We start from the raw sequence: 26,866 nt of genomic DNA, 5'->3' as shown, positions 1-26,866 counted from the left end.
ATCTTATCCAAATAAATGTTGGGAAAAGGATATACAAATAAAATGTTTTTGAATAATTTTCTACTAATTTTTATGAAAAGATTCTCCATGAACTTTTCACCTTTGTTTAGTTAAAAAAGAAAGTTTAGAAAAGGAGAAGAATCGCTTCTCAGTTTACAACAAGAATATATAAGTTCCATTGTGTATTTTATTTTAGCTTCCAAAAATGCATTTCTTTATTAAAAATACATGTTATAAACTTTCTAGTAATTATATATGTTTTCTGAAAAGACAACAACTTTTTAAAATTAAATTTAATACTTTTCTCACAAGTAAGAAAAGATAGCTTTACCAAATACCAAAATTCATAAACATTTATTTTTATTGAAGTTAAACCGAAGGCACGTAGCTAACTTCACAATCATAACGAATATGAATTGAGTGAGTTCTACTTCACACTTCCATTGATGGATGACTTACAATGATATGGAAATCAAACAACAAGAATGCAGCTATGGAGAAAATATAATCCTCCAATTACCTCTAATTAATGGCCTACCAACAAAAAAATTAACTTTACAAAGTGGCATTTCTCACAATATATATATTGGAACCAACGTATTCTTCAAACCAAAAATCAAAATGATGAACTTTGCACTCTCACATTATGACGCAATTACACTTTGATTCAAGCTTATTAGGGAGCTTTATGTTGCTGTCTACCTTGTTAGGAAGCCCCACATTGCGTGTCAAAGACTCATCTTTATTCTCATCATTCTCAGTCTCAGGGGAAGTAGGTTTTACATCAGTTTCCACCGCCCCCCTCGGCCTCGCCTTCTGGGGTTTCGCAGTGCGCTTGCCGGCAGTTCGGCGGGGCGAATACTTTCTGTTAGAATTGGTTTTCCCCAGGATAGTCACTGTTGGCTCAGAACCTTCCAGTGGTTCATCCAAGTGTTCCTTTTCCATTGCTATAGTTGCAGCCTGATATGCAAGATCATGGATGATGGAGCTGCAAAATAGTATTGTATCTGTTGCCTCTTCAAGGGTTAGGCTTCTTGTGTTCCCTCCTCCACTTTGACACTCCACTGTAACTGTGGATTCCTCTGCATTAGCATAAAACATTAAAAATATGTCAGAAATTGGCCAAGTACTAATATTTTGAAGCTTCAGCAAATGAAAAAGAATACAGCACTAAAGGCATCATCATGTAAATACAGAAGCAGAATCTCTTTCCAACAGAAAACAGAAGTGAATATCTCCTCCACCCACTAATATAAGTTCAGACTTGAGAAACCTCATATAGCAAGATACAGCCACTCTTACTATTAGAGAGTCAGAGACTCATTTAGTGAAGTGTGATGTTTTAGGAAGTAGCATAAAACACTAAGTTCATGTTTGGATACACGGTGAAGCCAAAATCACGGTGGACAATTACAAAAGCTAAGGGAGGTTCTTCTGTCCACCGTGATTTTTCCACCATATATCCAAACATACACTCAGAATCTGCTTGCACGATATTCTCTTTCCTCGTTTCAGACAAGAAAACTGAAAAGTAGCAATAAGCTACTTCAATTAATGTTCCTCTTTACGGTTTTTTATACAACCAGGCTCTAAAAAGTTAATCCAAACATAATTTTTAACTGAAAGTTAGAAACTACACAACAGAATTGCTGCTATGTTACTGAAGAAAACATAAAAATGGAGGCACAAAATTTGAGTATTATCACTGATTTTGCACTGCATAAAATATAACAAAAATAAACCTTTCAAAATATCCTAACTATATCTTAAAAATGAATACTGTGAAATTTGAGTAAGCTGACTACTGATATCAGATAAAGCAGATGAACCTAGAGCATACTGTCAGTGTCATTCTATTAAATTTGTGCATCCCTTTAAATTGCTCAAAATTAACATGTGACGAACTATGTGCCATGTGAATAGATGACTGCATCTGAGAGATAAAAGAAAATGATAAGAAAAATTTCATAGAAAAATTTCATCTCAAATTCTCAATAATTATCGGTAACTTCTTCTGTTCAAAATTTCAATCCAATAAGCATCATACCTATGCCATGAGAGTGCTCAGGGGCATTGAGCTCAGAAACAGAAGCTGTAAGACAATCATTGGAAAAACTTGGCTCCTGAGAGTCATAGACAGTGCTCTTTGATACTAGTGATGGATCATCATCCACCACACCAGTATTATTCCGACAACAGTTTTCCCCTTCTATTTCTGATTCTTCAATTCTAGAAGTACTGGTAGTTACCAAAGCATCCACTCCATCAACATGAGAGCTCTCCTTATCATGTTTCTCATCAAAGGGTGAATCTGGATCCTTAACTGATGTTTCTATATTTGAGACATTGCTTGCATTTTTTGTATGATCTTCAATATTGTCATATGAAATACAATCCCCAGGATTTGGAAATGATGCCACTGAATTGTCGTCAGGCTGAACACCAGTAGCCTGGCTTACTGATTCTGAGCTACAAGCATCAGTTACTCTACCATGATGATATTCAGGTTTATCTTCCTCGCCGACCATTAAACCCATAGAAGAAGCACCAATTACGTCTGTCACTGCATTTTCTGAAGCTTCCATTTGTCGTAGATTCAGGGGTATCTCCTCTGGATTACCACACTCTGTATTGATAGAAGTGTCTTGTGTTGCAAGACCTAATCCATGGTGAGAATTGTGAGATGCTCCAGAAAAAGATGAACCAGGGCTTGGAGGCCTGATCCTAATGTCATATCCACAGTCTGTATCCAATTTCCTGCCACTTGACTGCCGTTGGACACGAAACTCAGAATGTCTAGCTGAGCTGAAATCAACAGATGATGAGGCAGAAGAACTCCCATGCCTAGTGGAACTTCTAATGCTGTTAATGCTGCTTCTCGCAAAAGAAAGATCATCATAAGATATGGTAGTAGCAGTGAAAGTTCTTGTCTGAACTACAGGTCCTTTGCTGCTGCTTGACCGTTTGAGCAGTACGGAAATGCCAGTGCCTTCCAAGAGGTCTGCTTTCAAATTTGAATGAAACAATTTCTGATCATCCGAATGATTATCTGACTTGTGATCAGCCCCCGACTGGTCCACCTCTAGCTGTTTGGTAGGCATCTCGCCACTTCTCTCCACAAGTGGACTCGGAAGAGGACTTTGTTGTGAGTGATCCTGAATAAACTCAATGGACAAAGTTTGACTTTCCTCAGCATCCAGATTGCCAAGAGAAAGCCTGATGTTGCTCAAATCAGTCTCTTGAGGCAGTTCAGACAAAACGGTTAGTTCCTCTGTTTCAGCTAATGGTTTTCCTTCTGCAGGTTCGTTTGAAGAAATCACTGCAGAGTCTCTGGACACTGCAGAAGTTGTCTCTGAGATTACATGTCTCAACAATGTGTTTTTCCTGCTGCATTCTGGACAAAGCCTAACATCTTTTTCAGCTGGATCAGTAACCTCATATTGACTACCACAATGAGAACACATTTCCGTGTTCTTAAAACTATCAGTCAGAGAAATGTCCCCTGTGCCACCGGAAGTTTCTAAACTTTCAATGAATTTTGTGTCGATACCATGATAAACAGAATCTTCAGATTCAGTAAGGCCTAAAGCAATCATAGGGCTTCTAGGATTATTGTGCAAGATATCAACTGATTCATCATCAATCTCATGCTCAATTTGTGCATTCAATAAATCAGTTTTATCAAAGGAAAATATTTCTTCATGAATATCAGTATATGATATCTTCCCAGTTTCACTTGCCACATCATCTTGATTATGGTCACCCCCTTCAGTATCCGGTGCAAAACTTGTGCCATGATCAGAGCTTGTATTGCTGCTTGTTGTAACAGAGGAATTCCTAGATACCAGGGAACGTTGTGCAGAATTTGATTTTCCAGCATATAAGGTTGTGCTTGGCACACTTGATAAAAGTGGCCTGAACATGTTCTGAGGAATTTTTCTATCCTGCACGGCATTTTGAAGTTGAAAAAAGTAAGTAGTTTGACCACATTCAAAGACATTAAAGAAAATATCATAGCATAAGGGGAGGAAAGCAGGGAGGATTAAAAAAAGTAGTTTGAAGTTGAACACATCAAGATTTTAGGAAGAAAAAATCATGATTACACTGTACACATTGGTTTATCTACCACTAAGAACAGCATGTGTGAACCTATACAAAAGCATTGTTATAATAATCATGCTAGTGCAGAATACATTTTATAGGCAGCCAGCAGACAACTCAATGAAGACTTAAAATGAAGCCATTTACTCTGAGTAGTTCTTATAAGTGTAGTTTAGAAATAAATCCGCAGAACAGAGAAAAGAACCAAATAAAGCATTGTACGTACAATTATATAAAGATGGATATAGCAAATACCATCAAATCTTTGATCATTGGTAGCCTAGAGTGATCAAGAATGATTGACTCGGTCCACTTTCCATTTTAACATGTTTTTATTTGATTACAAAAAAAAACACCAATATCTAAATCAGCACATAGTGCATAAAGGAGAGAAACTGTGCACATCGGGAACGGATAAGAGAGTTTCAGAAAAGCAAGGATGGCAACCCTAATAGGAACAATCAAGTTTTAAATGACATGATTTATTGCCAACAAATTGGAAGAAAATCATACAATGATTGACAAAGGAAGTTAAGAGACTAGGCAAGCAAGATACCATTTGCCGGAGAGCAGAGTCAAAAGATCTTTTAGGAGCAGAACTTGGAGACATCGCCCTGGCTGATTTCTTGGAATTCAAGGGAGTTTTGCTGCTTGAAACGGAACCACCTCTTCTAGAACCCAATCTGTCTAAACTACTCACTGGGATGGACTGAGGAGAGTCTTGATCATCATCACCAGATGATACGACGGAGCCTTTGCTGTGTGAGCTATATTGGTCTCGATCATGATTGTGAAAAGAGCTGCTGCTCCTGGAAGGAGTGGGAGACATTGATTGCCTACTCCTACCATTTCTGGATGCTGGAGACGAACCCCTCACATATGATGCTGGTCGATCAGCCAAAGAAGTACGAAGATTAGGAGGAGCTTCAGAAGGGAAACCAGGAATATTAGTTTGCCATGCCCTTATCTTTGGTGAAGCAGAATTTCCACGACTTGTCTTAACAGGGGAAATTCCCCTATTCCCTGGTGAGACTGTAGGACCGCTGGTCTTAGCAGGGGAAGTTCCCCTATTCCCTGGTGAGACTGCAGGACCACTGGAGCCAGTGCTGATTCGGCGAGGAGTAGGAGTGGAAGACCTGGGACCAGGTGTAATGGGCTTAGTTGGAGGCGTAGAAGACCTTCTTGAATGAGTAGCATGCTGTAAATTTTGAGTTGGACTAGAACTTGGTGCAGATGAAGAACTCCCCCTTGACTGCAATGTATTATTTCCCGAACGAGGAGATGGACTTAAGCGATTTGGACTTGCACTACCCCTACTGCTTCTGTAACTTCTCTCCATCTAAAAAAGGACATCCAACATATGAGAGATAATAAGTAAAAAACACATTTTTCATAAGGAGGAGAATAAAACATGCACGGCTCTTATTCAAAAGGAAATTAAGCATAAAATGGATTCAAAAGCACACCGTAGAAGATCTTGATATGGAAATGGGTTTACTCAGAGGTCTTCCTCTGCTTACAATGTTTATTTGTTGTGGCTCATCATCCAATGAAGGAAAAAGTGGCGTGTCTGGGGGTGTCAATAGCCTTTAAATGAATAAAACAGACAAGTGGCATCAGTAAAACAAGCAGTGAATTCTACAAATCAACTTATGCACATCAAGGTCTTAAGCTTTGTGACAAAGAAACTAGAATTATTGTTCCACAAATTGGTGCATTATTCATGTGAAAGAAACACAATCGCAAACGGTTAGAATTAGAATCATTAAATTGGACCATATAACACAAACATGATTTAACAAGCTAAATTCAAAGGACAAAAAGACTACGCACCAATCATAGTCATTCTTGTCACCATCTGCAATAAGCAAGTCATTGGTTTCTCCTCGAGCAGGAATGGATATCCCAAGCTTGATATCAGAAAAATTTCTCAACTTCGTTGCTGTAAATATAGTAATATCCAAAGCAAAAGGGAGAAATGCATTAGTATCACCCAAAAGAAACAACAACAAAAAAAAGAAAAATCAAATACACTCTTCTTAAGATGTTGTCAGTTAAGAACATTACAGAATGTGTCCTCCAAGTCATCCGACGACTGAAGCAAAAAATTATCACTTTCTCTTGACTGCATTTCATTGAACAAAGCAAGATCATCATCTTTCTCCCTTAATACCAACCCACTTTCAAGACTGCGCCCACGCTTATGACTTTCCGATCTTGGCTGGCTCCCAGGTGAGCATCTAAATGCAGGTGAAGGCGGCATCTCCACTACCCCTGCCCAATGCAGTGCCAAACAACTCTCACTTCAAATTCTCCATAACACAATCCCAATTCAAAAACCTTCAACCCCCTTAAGACACAACCCACAATTATTAACACCTACAGCAACAAATGCAATCTCCAAATACCAATTTCAGCAACAACCCACATTCATTTGCAATAAACACCCAAAACCAAAATTGAAGATAGTTTCGTCCTCCTCCTGAAACCCTAGAAGAATATTTAGCCAATAGCAGATCCCAATTGGGGCGTTTCAGTATAAGGCTAAAAGGGTATCCAGTTCAAACCTCAAAATTGAAACTTGAGCAGACACTAAGCCGCCATTGAAGTCCAAAGCACGCAGAAAAAACCCACCATTGAAGAGTAGAAGCAGCTAAACTTGGCACACCAAATTCCAAAAATAGCATCCAACACAACACAACACACTCTTGAGATCCCAAGTTCGAAGAGATTAAGAATCAAATGGTAATTACAATGCGACGAATGTTGTATGAGACACCCGGATCTACAGCATTCATGGCTTCTTCTGAGCGACCCAAAAGTACAGATCAGAACCAGAGTGATCCAACGGTTCTAAATTCTTCTTTTTTCTTATTTCTATTATTCTCTCTCACCTACGAATTTTTCTTTTATTTTGTTCTGAAAAAAGAATAAGAACATTTGGAAGGCAATTTGATGATAATGATTTAATATTCATTTTAATTTAATATACCTAACCAAAACCTTGGTTGTAATGTTGACGTTTGATTTGCTGTTTTTCTCCTCAACAGCAACCTTTTTGTTTTTCTTTTCTTTTCTCATAAACCCCAATAGTAACACACTTCATCAACATTCGTCGGTATAGTGAGTAGATAATTGAGCTCTTTACATATTTTTAGTCGAGAATTTAATCTTTGACGCGGCATATATGAAAAAGATTTGTTAGTAAAAACATACTTAATTAATTTGATCTCATGACTGTGAGTTATAAAGATACATTGGTGAAAAAAAAAACACAAACACATCACATTAATTCTTTCTCTTTATTCCTATCACATATCACATATATTATTTATCTCTTATATTTCAATCTCACTAGATGTCTTTACACCATTTTGGGTTTACAAGAGTATTTTTTTCCTCTTTACCTTTTATTTTCAGCTTCCTTTTTTTTGTTCTCTACCCATACCTATTTCCTAGTGCCATGTAGATTCCCTCTGATTTTGCACACTTTTTTTTCTCTTTACAGCAATGTTTCTGTGATTTTTCTTTTATCAAATAAAGAGGTTTTTCTATTTTGTGCTAGATTTCTTTAGTGCATAAATATTGATTGGTCGATTTTGATGATTGCAATTTGTAGTTCACCGTTTTTAACCGCCAACATTAATTGCATTTTGTGAAACAGCATGTTCAATTAATGCCCTACCGTGTTATTATCACATTAAAACCAAGTTTAGACTCTTAACCTTTCAACTGCATGAACCGACACATGTGATACTGTTAATAAATATTGGAATCCGCTGGGGTTAATGTTGTGGGACAGAATAATCTATCTTATTGTCAAAATCATTGTATGGTTCATTCAGTCGGGTACAGAGGTGTTTTGCAGGATGAGGCGGACTAATTAATTTTGGATTTTTGCCGAAATTTGGACACAACAACCAATTTTTATTGAGGTTATGTTTTAGCACATAATAAGTTAGTTTGTGTATTGTTTACGCAATCACGCTTCAAGCTTAAATGGACTAATACATGAAAGCATGTTAAGAATATAATCATTCATTTTTTATTTGTCAAAGAACTTGAATTTTTAGGATAATTAGTTCACAACACATTGTTTATAAGAGAGGAACGTCGTTGTGAATTGATTAGCTAAAAGTTCTTTGAGTTTTCCGTCGGGGTTCACTCACTCAAGTACAAGTCTCTATTTGGGGCACAACATAGGCTCCTTAGGCTCAATGTTGGTGAAGACATTTCCTCATAACCTAGTATGTAGTAGGTGTGTAGTTTCAAGGCGTTGCAAGAGTGGAATAGGCTTTATCAAAGGCTTGACCTAGCCTGAACGAATTATTAAAAAGTCAAGTTTAAGTTTTTTAAGAGGCATAATTAACTAAAAAGACGAGGCTCAGAGACTATCCAAAAGAGTTGTTTGGTATGAAAGACGGGCTTGTTTACGTAATATAATTTTTATCAATAATATAAATAAATGGAAATGTAATAATATGTAAAAGACTTATTAAATCATCTCCAATGCTAGTTATTAGAAGTGAGTTCTTAAGTTAAGAACTAAGGATCAGGTTCTTAATCATTGGAGATGATTGACATGGAGTTTTTTATTCTTTAAAATAAAAACTAATTCTTATATAAACAACTTTGCTTTATGAGTTCTTAACATAAATAAAACATTTTTCTCTCTCATCCAAATTGCTTTACTACTTTATGAATTTTATTTTATTGCTTTATGAAAATAAAAAATATAAATAATGTGGTGTGGTGAGACTAGATGAATAATGTTAAAAATTTAAAGTTAAGAACTTATGGTCGAAGTGAAATATGCGAAAGTTGTTTAGAGCAAATGTGACAGTATAGACTCACGTGAATAATGCTAAGATCTAAAAATCAAGAACTAGGGACGAAGATGCCCTTAGCCCGTGACTTTTGTTGACCTACAAACCTCTTTAAAAATACATTTTCTGTTAAATAATAGACTTATAAGCTAGTAGGTCACATTAGACCGTCTTAAAGGTTAGATCAGACCTTAAACTTTGACTCTAACAAACTAAAAATTGGTCGCGAAATTAGAATGAAAACTAGACTTGAATCGCGTAAAATTTAACTTGACATTCCCTAAGTTTGCTCATGTTAGCATAATTACAAGAATCTATAAAAACTTTAAGATACTCCAACTAGAGAAAACATACATGTAAAATGGATGAGTCAAAAAGAGGATTATTATCATTACGAATTGTTATTTATTTGACAAAAAAGAGACCATTATTCACCGATCTGTATAAAACATAGTCCATCTCACGAGCACTGAACAATCACGGTCACCGCATAATTTTTGGTAAGCTTGGCCTTTTAAACAAGTGACATGTCGTCATTAGTTTATTTGTAGCCTAAGGTTTCTTTCAACAAAAAATAATATTTACATTTATAATTTATTTGTGGCCTAAGGTTTCTTTCAACAAAAATAATATTTTATCAATCAGTGGGTAAACTAATGCAAAACGAGAAAGCCAAGAAAGAAAAAACTTTAGAGAAAAGGAATGTAGAAAAAAACTTGCACTCATTTTTATAATAGTCTTAAAATAACACAAAATAAGAATTTTTCAAAATAAATAAATTATAATAGCACGTTTTGTGGCGATCTCAAACATCCACAAATAATATGAGTGTTTGCTAATGTCAAAAATTATTTCGTGGTTCACCAAATGATATACTCCCTCCGGTCCTATTTATAAGCATGAAAGAGAAGAAAAACTTTTGTCCTTTTTATAAGAACCAAATGAAAGTTTGAGCTATATTAATTAATTTTTTCCAATGATGCCCTTATTAATTCTAACTTGTAAAATGTGTCTCATTAATTATTCTCTCTCTTTCCCACTTTCCAACACTAATAACAAAGGGTAATTTTGGAAGTTTATTTTGATTTAAGACAAATTTAATGCATTTTATCTAGTTTAACTACATTTCTTAAATTATGTGAATTTTTTTTGTTGCTTATAAATAAGACCGGAGGGAGTAGAACCGTAGATAGAAAAGAGTTTTGTGGGGCAAAGGTGGGACAAAGTCAACATAACAACTGAGTTATCATTAATCAATAGCTAGCCTCTTACAGTAATGCAAAGATTTCTCAATCATGTCACTTTAATTGGTAGGTGATGAAGGGAACTTGAAAGGCTAGTATGCTAATGATTCAAATTGCTTTTTGCTTTTATCTTGTTTTGTTCCTGAACACATTTTCCTAATCCTTGTTTAATTCAGCCAACGGTTGTGGACATTTATCTTTCTTTGAAACACGGCAAATTAAGGAAACACTAAGAGGTAAACGTGTCTTCACCGGTTTTACTGAATATATTGTCAATTTTATATATCAAGCTTGGCATCAAAATCCTTTCAAATTACATGACATTACTATGTGATTTTATATTTACAAGTCTCTATAAATGTCTTGACCTGAATGAATGAGGAAACACCTGATCACACCAGAACATACACGTACTTCAATTCCCAAGTAATATAATTTGGGAGACAGATCAAGAATTTTAAGAAAATATATGATGCGGAGTTTCAACATGAGATACTTATCCATCAAGCTATAGTTTGTTCTTTTAAATGAGGAAATTAAAAAAGAGGTCATAATATAAAGAGAGGATGAGACATTAAAGCTTGGGAATCTAGTAAGCTCATAATCATTGTTCTATCATGAAATAGGAAAGATTAAATTATACTTAGTCAACTATGTGTATTAAATGTTAAGTGGCCAACATATTCCGTGGCATTACAGAGAATAAATGCAGGCATAAAATGCAATTCGTTATAATATTATTTCAAGCTGAGAGTTGTGAATTAGCCATTTTGTATTGAAAAAGTTTTCCTAATTATATGATTTCCAATACAATATCATGTGACCTTAAAATAATGTTAAAAACAGAAAGAGAGAATGAAGTTAAACATTTCGTTAGTGTGAAATTGTGAGTATACATGCTTTGTTATGTTATGTAGTGGTTTTTTTTTTTTTTTAGGTCAATTATGTAGTGGTTATTTATGTAGCATTGTGATATCGCTATTTTTTTTTTGTGCAAATTAGAGTATTTATTGCACTTACTACATGTATCAGAATGAAACAATAAAAGTTGGCCACAGAAGGTACTTCATTCACATGAACTTTTTTTTTTCGGTTACATCATTCACATGGATTATAATCACACAAAAAAAATTACATTTTATCTAATTTACATAATTCATTGGACAAATGTTATCAAAGGAATTCAAAGAATCCTCGCAACAGATTATTTATCTAGGAAAAAAAAAGGGAAAGATCTCCTTTACTTTAAATATTGTAAAAGAGTCCAAAACGCTCTAACATTTCCTACAAAACTGAATTAGAATCTAACCATAAACTAACGATTAAATTACTTCAACAGAACATTTCTAATACTATGTTAGCAGCACTAACTCATGAGAAGAATTTGTAGTCTTTTGCAGAAATAATGATCTTTCTCAGTGCACCAATTGGGGATAGTGTCATCAGTAGTACTCCAAGCACAATGCAAGTCTGCAATGAAAAAAAACATGGTAAAGTCTCAATAAATTAGTACATATAAGAGACATTATTTATGAAAATTTTACAATGTCAATTGACATACCCAGTTGACAAACCAAGACAAGCCAAATCTCTTGGGTTTCTTGACTTTAAGCCATACAATACAAGGCAGCTGCAATTAGATAAAACAAGGCTAATCAATTATCCACATTGGCTTGTTAATTTTTTTTCTTAAGAAAAAAATACTTTGCCTTTACTCACAAAGTATGATGTTGGGGCAAAGGCAAATCCTCCAAGAAATCCAAGAAGAGCACCAAAGAATGGGATGCATATGCCAATTATCATGGTCAACCCTGTAACAATCAGATAGAAATGTTAGTTAAGCTATATTAGACCTACGTTAATACTTAATAGTACGAGGATCCTCACACGTGGTCGTGGATACTTCAGAAGACACTGTCATGTTAAAAACAAAGTTTCACATGATATACTATCACGTACACTAGAGGATCCTAATCCATATCTAATAAGAGTCACATACCTACGAATGTCGTGCGAGCGACTAAGCGAAGGGTAAACGAAGGAGATAACTTTAAGTGCTTCACCAGGTAGGTTTCAATCATATCAAACACAGGCATTGAGAATACCTGTTTGCAAAATATATATATATATATATATATAACACATTCGAGGTAAAAAAAATGCAAGGTAGTGAAAAATTGAGAATTGAAGCTTAATTACCTGGTAGCCACCAATAACATGGATAATAACAAACATGTTAGCTGCAGCAATGAGCCAAGTGGGGTGCTCTAATGTGATGAGGATGTTATCATCAACAGAGTTTCCAAATACGTAGTATCCAATGAAGGCAACAGGGAGGTAGCAGAAAGCCACTCCAATATAAGCAACAACAACCCCTTTCCACATTGGTTTCTTTGATGGCTTCTCAGGAGTTGAAGGCATTGTTGCTTGGATTTCTAGAACCACATTGTGACCTGCATAAGAGAATGCTACTTCTCCCATGGCACAGAAGAAGTTGAACACACCATCAGCAGTGCTGTGGGCTTTGTATCCATAGTCCACATCTGGTTTAACACCTCTTTCGATGGAAGCCCCCCAAGCAATGGTTGAGTAACTGCATGCTTATGACAATTAGTAAATAATTTCCAATTGAAGGGAACAATTAAATTAGTTTACACAAAACAATAGATATTTATCAATTTGTATTAGCTACAGTTTGGGGAAAATGATAAGTGACTAACACCAAGATTGCTACCTATTACTTGTTTTGGGACCTGAAATGCCGCTGTTAAGTGTGTTTGAATAATAATTGAATGTAATGTGAACAAACTTTCATCTCAATCAATTAGGAAGGCTTCATTCACTTTTTGTCTGGAAGTGAGTCCTAACGTCCGTTTACACTAATATCAACGGTATCCAAACCTAGCCTAAGAGGTTGTTTGAGAAGAGGTTTCTTGAGGGAAGAGCATAGTTTTTACTTTTTCAATCTAGCATGCCTTGGCTAAATATACTAATGTAATTGAAAATAAACAAGTTTAGATATAAAACATGGTAGCATAGCTATTCAAGATAAATGTTTAACATAATTGGTGCCAATTTATGAAGTCAATTATCTTCACTTTTTCATGTACTAGTCTAATATCTTTCCTTATTTCTTGCGTTTGTGGCCATATAACATTTGGATTATAAATAAGTACAACCTCTTGTATTTTATAACCACAACAAAGTATATTCCTATGTTCTTTCCCTATAAGTTCAATTTTGTATTAGAGCCATTGTATTCAACTTGAGCAAGAGTTTCCCTTAATAGAGTTGAGTTCATAGAATTTGACTACCACCAAATTATATCAAATTATGTTCCTATAATTTCACCAAAAACACATAGATAGAGAGGAGTTTGATTACGCGAGGGACATGATCGCGGCGAGAAGCGAGATGAAGGAAATTGAGTTGAAGCTGGGGCATTGGCAGAGAACGAAGTTCACAGAAGCAAAGATAATAATCCAGTAGGAGGTTCTGATGTCTTTACAAGAGGGACAAACAGTGTTGTGAAACTTCTGCAGTGATTTGCCACCAGTAACCATGTAGGCAATGCATGTTCCAACCTCAACAGTTAGCTGTTGTGGACACACGATCCAGAGACCCAGCTTCTCGCCAAATGCAGCCTGGCCTAGCTCGTGGTACCGGTCATATCGCACTCCCGGTGTCATTTCGTGCATCTCAACCATTTGCCAGAGAGTGAACAAGGTGATGATCCATGACAGTATCAGTATCACTGCGCCAGGACCCCTGTAATTTCAATCAAAGGAGAAATAAACCATATGGATCACTAATTATAAGATAAGAGATCATTGTGATGTCAGATTTCCAACATGTTTTGGATCGGTTTCTCTTTCATCAGAATCAATTCCAAAACCCGAAGCTAATCACAGAAGCTTCTCAAGGATTTCTAAATATGTTTATATACAACTTTCCAATATAGGACTCATTGAAAAGAAATTGGAATTCCAAAAATTTAGTAGTTATAAGAGTGATAGACTATCAGCAGGTTTGGCAGGGATCCAATGCAAGCTTATCTACAAATCAAATGCGTGTTTGAAAATCTTTCTACAATTAAATTCAAATCAATTCTTGAGAAAAGCCTCTTTAAGTAGTTTATGTATCCCAGAATTGTTATGTGAAAAAATAAGTGATTGTCCCAATATGCTATTAGACTTGTAGTTTCTGATTAGAAGTGATTCTAGAGCATTTTGACGTGGAGCCAAACATGCTATGTGTCTAGATGCATCATGTGGTATTGTAATGAACCGGATCTAATAGCAGTTTGAATTATGTGCAAATTGTGAAATCAAACATGCCCTAAATGATCAAAACATTGTTACAAAGTGACATATTGTCATGATTTGTGATTTGCAATGTAAGTAGTGATTAAGAGAGTGAGAAAAGTGGCATTCAGATCTCTCCAGCATACAAATCACCACAAACTATTTTATATGATCCCTTTGAAAATCTCTTAGAATTTAGAGCCCAAACTCTGACCTCAAAAGCGAGTTCAGAGGTTAAAATTGCACTCATATATAAAGGTTATCTTCGCTATCAATGTGAGATTTGGTAACAGGATCATTGTTTCAAATTTGAATATACATAGTTTTAGAGTGTATACCAGCCCATCATAGACATGGCATAAGGAAGGCTGAGGACACCAGCACCAACCATGGCAGTGAGATTGTGGAAAGCTGAGGACCACCATTTTGCATCTCTGGAGGCAGTGACAGGAAGCCAATCATCAACTCCTTTCCTTGCAGCAATTGCATTTTCATTCTCCATCTTTCTTTCTTTCTTTCTTTCTTTCTTGCCAAACAAAATAACCACTAGGCACTCAAAGTTCTTGCAGTCTGTGATCTTTATAATCGGGATAATTTTACTCGTAGCTTGTAATTTAAAACTGCCATAATATACAAACTGTGAAGTTCATGGTAGATGGAAGCATAACTATAAATAGCATAACATGTTGTACTTGTCCAAACATGAGCTTCTTTCTCGTAGAGTGCCACTCGGTCAACCAAGTTGTTAGAGTTAACTGATTTTCCGAATCACCATAATGTGCTGACTCATGAGTGGTACGGAAATCTGAAAAATAAAAATGGAGAGTTTTATCCTTTTTTTTCTTCTAATACATGTGGATAGAAATCTATTGTGTTATTTCAATTTTTTCTCTCACCAATGAAATTATTCCATGTCGGTTAAAAAATAATAGATCCAACGTAATTTAATCTCAAGTCGTACACCCACTACATATATGATCGAATAGCCCTTATATGTGAATGACAATCCTCACCTCTAAATTAGCTTTTAGACTAAAGTTTGACATTCTAAATTGTAATATGATATCAGAGTTTATGGCGACCACCCGTATATGCGCCACCTGCAGATATTTATTCGTGCATATTCCAAGCCCTTAGCCTGAATGGGGTGTTGAGAAGTCTCTCTCTAGATATATAACCAAGATAACCCTTATATAAGAAATGATAAACCTCTCTTAAGCACTCACGGCAAGAGAATTAGTCACACTTATCACTTATCGTCCCTCAATACATTTGAGCTAAAAAAAATTTTACATGATTCTGTCATGTAAAATGAAATGACCACCACTATATACATATTCTAAAACTTTTTCAAACATTTGATCATCACAACTTTGAGTGAGAATGTATTATTTTTTACAAAATGGCTCATCATATATAACATTTATGCAACTAAAGAACCAGAACTCTTATAACTTGAATCTGTTATTGTGCAGCTACTACTTCCATCCTCCTTAGCTTGGCCATGTGCTCCAAAAGAAAAATACCTGTTCATCAATTTCTTACTGATGGGGCTCTGCTTGTATTTCATTGGTTGATTGGAGCAAGAGGTTCCCATTGTAGCACCACATTTTTGCTTATTGTTTGGAGAATGAGAAGAAATAGACAACTCTTGAAAAGGACTAGAAATTGAATGAGAAAAAACATGCCCATGTGGCTTTACCTTAATCACACCCTGCATTAACCCTGCAGTGAAGTATTCTTTTGCTGATGGACTTGGAAGTAAAGTCTTTATAGATAGTGTTCTCTTGTTGTTTGGAAGAGAGCACTGTTTTGAGTATCTTTGCCTTAATGGAATTGGAAAGTCTTCCAATTTTTTCCTTGAATTGAAAGAATCCACTGAATCATCATCTTCTAACACTGAGGTAGCTGGTTTTGATTCTCTTCTCCTTGGCCATTGGAGAAGGTTCGTTAAGCGCCTTGTAGCAGTGTTGGCAGAACATGACTTGAAAATGTTCGATGAATTGTCTGAGTCATAATTGTTTAGTTCACTTGAGCATGAGTTTGATTCTACACTTGCATGATCAAAATTAACCTCAGATGAATTCTCATTCTCAATGCTTGTGTATAAGAATATCTCAGCATCTGAGATTCTAAATGAAGTTCCAGGGCTACCTCTGAAACCGTGATTTTTCAGACGACTAACAAGAAAATTTCTTGCTATATGATCTTGAGAAAAGTCAGAGATTCCTCCAGCTGAAATCAACTGTTTGATTAGAATTTCAGAAGATGCTGATCTTGGTCTTTGCTTCAGATGATCCAGGGGAGTCATCCCATCAGCATCGCGAATGTTCAGATTAACAGACGCAATAGACATCAATAGTTCCACCACATCACATTGGACATCATGAATTACAGCTACATGAAGAGCTGTTCTTCCATCATTGTTCCTGACATTGATGATGTCCCTCATGTTCACAATTTTCTCACTTAGCAGGTTCTTCATGAGCTCAGTGTGCTTTTCCATTCTGCAGAAACCAGGGCTTCTGAAACCAGCCACTGCCATGTGAAGAAAAGTATCCCCATAGTGATTGGTCAATGTTGTTAATGAGGGAGATGCTTGGATCAGAATCTCTAACACAGGTAAGTAACCCCTGTAAGAAGCCACATGTAATGCTGTATTTCCTTGAGCATCAGTTGAGTTGATGATATCATAGGATAAAATTAGATTTCTCACCACCTGCATCATTAAAATAGTAAAAGTAAGTAACAATTAATTTGTTAAACCCAATGAAAATGGCAGAAGTAAGTTTGGACATGCTGAAATTCTGTAGCATTAACTGTTCCCTAAAGCATCAAATGTGAAGGTAAGTGGTAGTCATACAATAAGTTGCCTGTTTTAAGCAAAATATTTAACATTAACTCTGATTTTGAGTCTATGTATACAAGATTCTATGGTTTCTATCTCTAGTCAGGTGTCAAAAGGGGTCAATTGGAATAAGGCATTGAGATGCTCGTTTGGATCAACGTTGTCCCAATTGATTTTGGATAAAATTGATTTTGACAAAAGGGGGTCAAACAATCCAGTGGTAAAATCTCAGACTTGACTATGTCATAAACTCAGAGGCTACTCTCTCAGGCTTCTAACAAAATCAATTCTACACAATCATTCATAAACATCTATATTGTCATCCAAAATTATTTTACTCGATCAGAATTGGTTATGAGGCTTACTGCAGTCACATACTTAGAGGAATTCACCCAAATGTGTATGGTGTTATTTAAACTGTGTACTAAATAAAATATTTCATTTAACCCTCATCTTTAAAACTACATACAAATTATCAAGAATCTGATATCCATGTCCTAGTTCCTCATGACTTCTATGTATAACAATGCTATAAAATAAGTAAGGCTCCTGAATTGTCTACAAGCACATTAAGTGCATGCTTGAAATTTTTTCAACAATTGATTCTAAAACCAGACTTAATTATCTTTCTAAATCTTTCTGTGCGTAGCTTATGGGTTCCATAATTGATTCTAAAAAATGAGAAACGAGCTATAAGTTATCTGCCTCACCTCAACTTGCCCTTTACCAGCTGCTGCATGCAAGACTGTACATCCTTGAGCATCTCTATAAGATAAAATCTCAGAAACACTTCCCAGAAGCTGCTTCAGCATCTCCCAATTCCCTCCTCTAGCAGCAGCATGAATTGCCCTGTTCACCATCTCCCTCTTGAAAACCCCACCACCTCCATCTAAATTCTCTTCAAAATTTTCTCCAAGCCTGCTAAGGCACTCTTTTCTTGAGAGGGCAGAACCAAGCAGAATCTCAAAAACTTCAGAGTTCTTGCTCCTGGCTGCAGCATAAAGCATGTCAGTCACACCATACTCTCCTTCACCAAACACAATCAAATGGTCCCTTCCTAACAACTCCTGAACAAATTCCACATCCCCGGCCGAGGCTGCAGTGTAGAGAAGCCACCCGCCATAGCCGGCACGCATGAGAGAGTTCTTGTTGTCCCCTCTTACTGTCTCACACTCTCTCAGAAGACTCCTTGCAACCTTGGAGCGGTTCTTGGCAACATCTTCAAACTGAGCCTCATCGTCCCACACGGTTTCAAGGCGGCGGATTCTTCGAAGGGAAGTGAGCTTGATGAGGAGGTTGGTGTCAAGGTGAAGAAGCTCAGTGACAAGATCATATAGACCATTTGCAGCAGCATAATCAATAGGAGATGCATACCACCACTTGTCTCCTGTACTCTCCCAACGAAGAGGGAAGTTAGAGGGAGCCATGATTCACTTCACACCTCTATGCTCAATTTCCACTTTCAAGCAGAAGAAAAAACTGGTTTTTCAGACACCCTTAAAAGTGTAAAGTGAAGATATGCTTTAGTTCTTTGTGTAAGTGTTTATTCTCTTGGATTGAAAGTTGTTGAAAAGCTATAATGGGATGAAAATTCTAGGAAGTGAGATTAAGAATTAGCCTTGTAAACAGTGAAGTATACAAGGAACCAACATGTTGGCATATACTATAAATAGTTGGTGCAGGATGTTAAATGACAAAAGGAAAATGTCCCTAATGCTGGATTTGTGATGGAGGATACTTGTTAATTGTTATCTATAGTGGAGAATAAGTTAAAAAGAAGGCTTAGAAAGATTGAGATTCTCTGGTCCGTGAGCTCACAGAATAAGAGTATTTTATTTTATTAGATTATGGTAAGTTGTAATTCCATTGACCCCACTATGATTGTGGTTGTTTGTTTGATTTCATTCAGTAGAGGAAATTTCGAGGTTTGTGTCAAGTGTGGCATGACATGGAGCACTCATTTAGCCGGACACATGAAGATAAAAAAGGATTTTGTGGACATGAAATTTTATTGTTCATAGTTTAAGGCACAAATTTCCTTACATGATTGATTAATTTGCATAACTTGCGGGCCAAAAATTATTTGCCTTTGCTGAACTTTGGAAGCCATAATAAGCTTTTGTGGCGTTCTTCGTTTGGCGTACCAGATCTTAAATGCGTGTGATTTAGAAAAAAGAGGAAGGAAAAAAGAATAATCCTAAAAGTAAACACATCTTATATGTTCTCTTCATTTTTCTATCTCAACCACATCTTATAATATTCTCTTCATGTCAAAAAATAAGCTCTCACACTCCAATTCAAGCTACACTAAAAGAGGGATTGCAAAAGAAAAAATAGAAATGAAAGATATGAATTATGATGAGAAATATAATAGAAAAAAATAGAGACAAATAGAAAATCAATGTAGTGTTAATGAATCAAGTACTATTACAGTGGAAAAATTCACAAAAAAAAAAAAAATTGCAGTGGAAAAGACAAAGGAACGTCCCCACTAAATACCCATAAATTGCATCCCTAACGCACCCTTTGATTAGCTAGTAAATCAGCTGATTGACTACATTTCCTAATCACATGGACTACATAAATACAACTAATTTTGTCCCATAAATAGTCATTCTTCTCGTTAAGGGTATTCAAATTTTTGGCCATATGAGAAGGGTCACTCTTGATGACATTCTTGAGACAGAACTTGAACGCATTGTATATGGCTAAGACCTCAGCTTCGATAGCCCAAACAACACCCACCTGTTGCAACCGAGGATCAATCCTTGATGATTTCGCAGCACACCTCCAATGCCATTCGTATAATGTTTCTTTACAAGCAGTCATTTGTTGAACAACTCCATAATTGTGACGTGCTATGAGATCATTTTACACTCGAACTCGATCAGATCGGATATGTAATTATTGGAATAATTGTTGGATGCATAATAACTTATATGCTGTTCTCTGCATGAACCTAGGAGACTATATATTGTACAATCTTCATTACATGCCAAAAAGTATATTACCGGTAAGAGGCCAATCACTTATTCTAATTTCATTAGTGAAGGATAAGTATTTAGCAGATTACTAAAATGAGATTTGCTGCTTCCAAGAATTATAGTTGATAGGTAGCCTAGTAACAATCATCAGCACTACTAACCCTAAACAAATGAGTTCTGATATCATTTTGCGACAATACTAAAAGGATCATCAAGGAAAAAATATGTCTAAGTCATTGTAAACTGCCCCTGCAAGTTGAACTCTCTGTTTCTCCCCTCCACTAAGTCTGTGCTTCTCTCCTCTACCAGGGCCAAATCTCCACCACTCCACTTGTTTATATCCAGGTGGAGAGTACAACCCTCCAAAACATCTCATAAAAAGTGTGAATTCATTTCGTTTTCGAACAACATATTCACTTTTATAGTTCCGGACTGAATTCATGCACTTTGTGATACATAACTTGTACTCCCACAAATGTTGGTTAATTCCCAAAAACTAATGGAATCTTGCCAAGCATACAACACAACAAGCTTGATTTGCCCGATCCTTTTGACCCATAAGGTAGTAGTGTAGCCACTGCATTTTCTCTAATTTTTCCAGAACTCCAAACTAGAGATTGTGTTTGCTCTACCTTTGATCGATTTCTCCTATAGAGATGATCATAGTAGATCTTATTCAGTAGTTACTCTTTAGTCCAACCACTTTGGGTGCATATATAACTTCCAATCATTAGATTTGGAGGTGGGAAGGTAGTAGTTTAATTTGTGGGTCAATAGGATCGGGAAAATCAAGCTTGCTGTCTTGTATGCTTGGCGAGATACCACTAGTCTCCGGGGGAATCAACCAACATCTGTAGAGCTACAAGTTATGTAGCCCAAAGTGCATGGATTCAGTCCGGAACAATAAGAGAGAATATATTGTTCGGAAAAAAAAATGAATTCACACTTTTATGGGAATGTTCTCGAGGGATGTGCTATCCACCAGGATATACACATGTGAATTGATGGAGAGTTTACCCTGATGAAGGAGAGGGGCACAAACTTTAGCGTAGGATAGAAACAGGATTCATCAGTTGGCAAAGGCAGTATGCAATGATTAGGACATCTATTTCCTGGATAATCATTTTAGTGTTTGTGGATGCACATACCAGAACTCTTCTATTTAAGGTCAGCACTCCTGATTAGGTAGTTCAACAATGGAGTTACATCCTGCACATAGTAAAAAAGCACTGATTAATGTAACATCCCATGTTAGATTTTTGGGTCACAAATATAACTTTTAATTGTGTTAGGGCCATTATTTAATTAGCCAAACTAAAGTGGTCTATTTAATATTGATCTTATGGCTAAGGGCATATGTGTTATGAAAAGGTATTGTGCAGATACCATAAGGCAATATTCTAATTTGATGAGGGGCCAAATTAGAAATATTGAAAACAGAATTGTAACTGATGCAGTTACTTATAGGGTTATGGTCCCCAATTGTAGACACAACGTAACAACGTAAAAAAAGTTTCTCCTCATCCCCATCAGAGGAGAACATCAGGAAACCCTAAGGGTGATCTACAATTGGAAGATCACAACCCCAGATCCTTCAGCGATTCTCATGGCTCATTCAGGTACGCTTCCGCTCTAGATCTTCATCGTGTTTTTCGGGTATGGGTTAATCAAGTGTGATTTAGGATTATGCTCCTATTTTCTATATGGGTAGAAAAGCATGTGGTTAGGAACAAATCCTTATTTGTAAGAAACCTACAAGTGGTATCAGAGCCACCCATGCCTGATTCATGTATGATTTTGGTAATTTTTTTAAGATTAGGGTTTCAATTTTGTGATATTGGGAATTATGTTCATCGAACAGTTTCATGAGAAAATATGTTTCCGCTATTTATTGTGTTATGTGATAGTGTGGTTTTTTTTTTATTTTAACACCGGTGGCGGTGATTAATTTTTTTTGGTGCTGTGATGGTGTTGCTTTTATTGGGGATTTGCTGCACTGTTTTCATTTCACATGTCTGCCACGCTTGCACTCCATGTGTGAATTCAGTCAAAGAAACTATATAGACTTGATTCAGTTTTATAATTGCATTCATTCAACAGTTTCGTCTTTTATATATATATGAAACGTGAATATCAAAAACAGCATGGATATTGATTTATTTGCAAAGCACGTGAATATCAAAATTGCATTCAGTTTTGTTTGCAATATGGATATATTGATTGTGAATCAATTTATGTATTCTGGGTTCACGTGAATCATGAATTCTTTTTTTCATATATGTAAGTTTTTGAATTTGACATGTTAAAAGAGATTATATAATTGTGAACCATGCTTCTGTTTCAATTCGTTGATAATTCGGCTATGGGTATATGGAAAATTATTAGTGTGCGTTCAAATTTTGGCTATGGTTTGTATTTTTTTATACAATTGTTTAATATTTTAAATGAGTCAATTAAAATAAGAAAGTCACAAAAGTGACCTCTTTTTATGGAGATTGCTCATAAGAAATATTAAAAGTTTGTGCGTGTGTATGTTTATCCATGCGAGTATTAATGGACCCCAAAGGAAAAGTTAATGCTTGGCCGGATTTCATACACACCTGTGATGATAAACATGTGATAATTTTAAGGGTTTACATGTGAATGATAAATCAATCCAAAGAAGGGTTTGTTATTTGACATGATTTATTATCAATGTTTGATCATTACAACAAGAGTACCACTAGCAATTAGTATTACTGTCAAAAGACATGATATTGATGGTGCACTAGGTATCTTGAGATGGGTTATGTCATTATTTGAACATACAAATGATTTGGTTTTTCTAGTTTATAATGTGAGTATATTTATAGTATCTATTTTGTTCTACATTCAGCTACTATTGGTTCGATATCTGCTAATCTAAATTTGGTTCTGGTCCTTAATGGAACAAATTTTAAGGACTGGAAAGAGAACATGGAAATTGTTCTTGGCTGCATGGATCTTGACCTTGCATTAAGGGGGGCCTAACCCGCTTCTCTTACGGAATCTAGTACCTCTGAACAGAGGAAAGATTATGAGAAGTGGGATCGCTCCAATCGCATGAGTCTCATGATCATTAAGCGCATCATTCCTGAGGTCTTTAGGGGTACTATCTTGCAAGAGATAAAAGGTGCCAAAGATTTCCTTGCTGAAATTGAAAAGCGCTTCGCAAAAAAGCGATAAGGCGGAAACAAGTACTCTTCTTCAGAACTTGATTTCCATGAAATATCAGGGCAAAGGAAATATAAGGAACACATTATGGGCATGTCAAATATTGCTTCAAAACTTAAGGCGCTAAACTTGAGCTGTCGGATGACTTGCTCATTCATTTAGTATTTGCTTTCTCTTCCTGCACAATTCAGTCAGTTTAAGATATCTTATAACTGTCAAAAGGAGAAATGATCTCTTAACGAGCTCATTTCATTTTGTGTGCAAGAAGAGGAAAGGTTGAAGCAAGAAAAGAAAGTGCTAATTTTGTTAGCACCTCTAAAGACAAGGGCAAAAGAAAGAAAACTGTTGAGCCCAAGAATGAAGCTGCAAATGCTCCAGCACAAAAGAAACAGAATGAGGATGATAACTGTTTCTTTTGCAATGTGTCTGGGCATGTGAAAAAGAAATGTCCTAAATATCACGCTTGGCGTGCAAGGAAAGGTACATTTATGAGGTCAATTTAGCTTCAGTACCTAGAAACACTTGGTGGTTAGACTCCGGTGCAACTACTAACATCAGTGTTTCAAGGCTGGACTACCTGAACTACCGAAAGCCAAATGATGTTGAAAGATACATTTATGTTGGAGATGGCAAGTCGGTGGATGTGGCAGCTACAAGGCATTTTAGATTATTATTGTGTACTGGATTTTATTTGGATTTGAAAGATACTTTTGTGGTTCCGTCATTTAGACGGAATTTGGTTTCAGTTTCTTATATGGACAAATATGGTTATTTATGTTCATTTGGAAATAATAAATTCAAGTTGTCTTTTAACTCAAATGTTGTTGGAACCGGTCCACTTATGGGATATGATAATCTATATTTGTTGATACTGTAGCTACTATAGTGAATCTCTGAATGTGGAATCGTCCCACAGTACACCATGCCAGGGTCACCTAGCATGAATGGTGTGGCTAAAAGACGAAACCGGACTCTTAAGGATATGGTAAGGAGTATGATTTGTCATCCTACCTTGCCAGAGTCACTTTGGGGAGAGGCACTAAAGACTGCAGCTTACATTCTAAATAGAGTGCCAACCAAGGCAGCTGCCAAAACACCTTATGAGTTTTGGACTGGGCGAAAGCCTAGTTTGAAACATTTTCATGTATGGGGATGTCCAGCTGAGGCAAGGCCTTATAGGCCAAATGAAAAGAAATTGGACTCCCGAACAGTGAGCAGCTACTTTATTGGTTATTTTGAAAGATCCAGGGGCTATAAATTTTATGATCCCAAATTAAAGACAATTTTTGAGACGGGAACAGCCACGTTCTTTGAGGATATAGAGTTTGGAGGGGAGAATAAGATTAGAGACTTTGTTTTAGAGGAAGAGTCGGTAACAATTCCAAAACCGATTCATACAGTTGCTTTTGATGAAGCAAGTACGGAACCTCTACAAGACATTGTTGTTGAATCTCCTCCTACTCAAGGTGATATGGTGGTTCATGAAGAACAAACTCAAGATCCTCAAGAACAAGTGTTACAAGAACCAATACCTTTGCGGAGATCCACTAGAGAAAGGAGAAATGCTATTCCAGATGATTACATAGTCTTTCTCCAAGAACATGAGGAAAATAATGGTATGATGGAAGTTGATCCAATCAACTTCCAGCAAGCCATGCAGGATTCCAACTCTAAAAAGTGGATTGAAGCAATGAAGGAAAAGTATAAGTCCATGCAAGACAATAAGGTTTGGGAACTTGTCCCATTACCAGAAGGTGTGAAACCCATTGGTTGCAAATGGATATTTAAGACCAAGCGGGATTCTAATGGTAATGTGGAGAGGTATAAGGCTCGTCTTGTGGCTAAGGGTTATACTCAAAAGGAAGGGATTGACTTTAAAGAGACTTTCTCTCCGGTTTCATCGAAAGACTCTTTTAGGACAATCATGGCTCTTGTTGCACATTATGATTTGAAACTTCATCAAATGGATGTCAAGACAGCGTTTCTCAATGGAAACATTGATGAGACAATCTATATGGTGCAACCAGAAAACTTTGTGTCAGGAGACCCAAAGAATATGGCTTGCAAATTGACAAAATCCATTTATGGACTAAAGCAGGCATCTCGTCAGTGGTACCACAAATTTCATGAAGTAATTCTCTCATTTGGTTTCGAGGTGAATGTTGTTGAGGATTGTGTGTATCACAAATTCAGTGGGAGCAAGTATATTTTCCCGGTTCTGTATGTTGATGACATACTGCTTGCCACTAATGATATAGGCATGTTGCACGAAACCAAGAGATTTCTATCAAGAAAATTTGAAATGAAAGATCTTGGTGACGCTTCCTTTGTTTTAGGAATTCAGATACACCGAGACCGATCTCGGGGTATTCTGGGATTGTCACAAAGGAACTATATCGAAAAGGTACTTAAAAGGTTTGGCATGCAGAATTGTACATCAGGGGATACTCCAGTTGCTAAGGGAGACAAATTTAGTCTCAGTCAATGCCCAAAAGGAAACTTATAAATTCAGGAAATGCAAAAGATTCCTTATGCATCAACTGTAGGGAGTCCTATGTATGCCCAAGTTTGTACGCGTCCAGATATGTTGGGATGTTAGGCAGATATTTGAGCAATCTGTGAGACCCAAGTTTTTGAGTTGGAATAAACCGAATAAAATTTCTTTTCACGATTAATTTGATGTAACGTGAAGGGAAAACCTGAACAAGGGGTAAATGGATGGAATGAATTTGTGAAGGAGAAAGTTCAAGAAAAGCTAAAGATTGTATCAAAGTCGATAAGAGTTATAGCACGACTAATATTCGCATTTAAAACCTAGGACAAGAACTTTAGGAAACAAAACTATGTTCCAGCTTTGGAACACTATAGGAATATAATTTCCAACAAACTTCCAGCTTTGGAACACTATAGGAAATTTTCCAAAAATCTTCTAGAGGAAAATAAGACTTTCTCTTATTCCTTTCCAAAACGAGCGTTTCGATACGAAACTCTAGGATGTACGAACGTCTGATTCCGATACTCGGAAGTTTGCCGAAACGGAATCCCTGATAGTTCAGAAACCCTAAAATCGACGGACGATGGAGACTTTTCTACTCGGGGCTTCAAATAAAGATTTCATCCGCGGACGCTCACTCTAATCGACGTTCCAAATCTTTCTTCAGAAGGAAGTTTCTGCATCCGAGGTCAATATCATAAAGTGCATAAAGTGCATTTTTAATGCCGGTAGACATTAAAAACAAGCCTCGAAAACCAAAAATCATACTGATATTTCTTTGAAGAATTAGAAGATTCAGCGGGAAGAATATTGTGTCTAAAATACGTTGGAATCAGTAGGAAAAATCGGAATCGCGAAATTTTCATTTTTCCG

The 26,866-nt window shown here is 36.3% G+C and overlaps 3 protein-coding genes across 4 annotated transcripts; all 3 read right to left on the bottom strand.

Moving 5' to 3' along the window:
- Positions 1-403: 403 nt before the first annotated feature.
- Positions 404-6,996, bottom strand: LOC130710220 (uncharacterized). 2 transcript variants are annotated; one of them, XM_057559415.1, is made up of 7 exons: positions 6,669-6,983; positions 6,169-6,583; positions 5,935-6,043; positions 5,568-5,688; positions 4,658-5,440; positions 2,048-3,944; positions 404-1,082 (listed from the first exon to the last, which is right to left on the bottom strand). In XM_057559415.1, exons 2-7 carry the CDS (start codon positions 6,362-6,364, stop codon positions 640-642), a joined length of 3,549 nt encoding a protein of 1,182 aa, XP_057415398.1. In that variant the 5' UTR covers positions 6,365-6,583; positions 6,669-6,983; the 3' UTR covers positions 404-639. The 2 variants fall into 2 exon arrangements, with proteins under 2 accessions (XP_057415398.1, XP_057415397.1); XM_057559414.1 differs by having other exon boundaries at positions 6,169-6,996.
- Positions 6,997-11,145: 4,149 nt separating this feature from the next.
- LOC130710822 (lysine histidine transporter 2) lies at positions 11,146-15,397 on the bottom strand. The gene is made up of 7 exons (XM_057560195.1): positions 14,814-15,397; positions 13,556-13,939; positions 12,371-12,764; positions 12,171-12,276; positions 11,891-11,982; positions 11,733-11,801; positions 11,146-11,641 (listed from the first exon to the last, which is right to left on the bottom strand). The coding sequence occupies exons 1-7, from the start codon at positions 14,975-14,977 to the stop codon at positions 11,543-11,545; spliced, it is 1,308 nt and encodes a 435-aa protein (XP_057416178.1). The 5' UTR covers positions 14,978-15,397; the 3' UTR covers positions 11,146-11,542.
- Positions 15,398-15,641: 244 nt separating this feature from the next.
- Positions 15,642-19,018, bottom strand: LOC130710821 (uncharacterized). The gene is made up of 2 exons (XM_057560194.1): positions 18,034-19,018; positions 15,642-17,194 (listed from the first exon to the last, which is right to left on the bottom strand). The coding sequence occupies exons 1-2, from the start codon at positions 18,748-18,750 to the stop codon at positions 15,899-15,901; spliced, it is 2,013 nt and encodes a 670-aa protein (XP_057416177.1). The 5' UTR covers positions 18,751-19,018; the 3' UTR covers positions 15,642-15,898.
- Positions 19,019-26,866: the final 7,848 nt, after the last annotated feature.

Source organism: Lotus japonicus, chromosome 4 (genome assembly GCF_012489685.1).
Source record: "Lotus japonicus ecotype B-129 chromosome 4, LjGifu_v1.2".
NCBI classification, from domain to species: Eukaryota; Viridiplantae; Streptophyta; class Magnoliopsida; order Fabales; family Fabaceae; genus Lotus; species Lotus japonicus.
The sequence above is the reverse complement of the archived record's forward strand: the minus strand, read 5'-3'. Positions and strand labels throughout refer to the sequence as shown.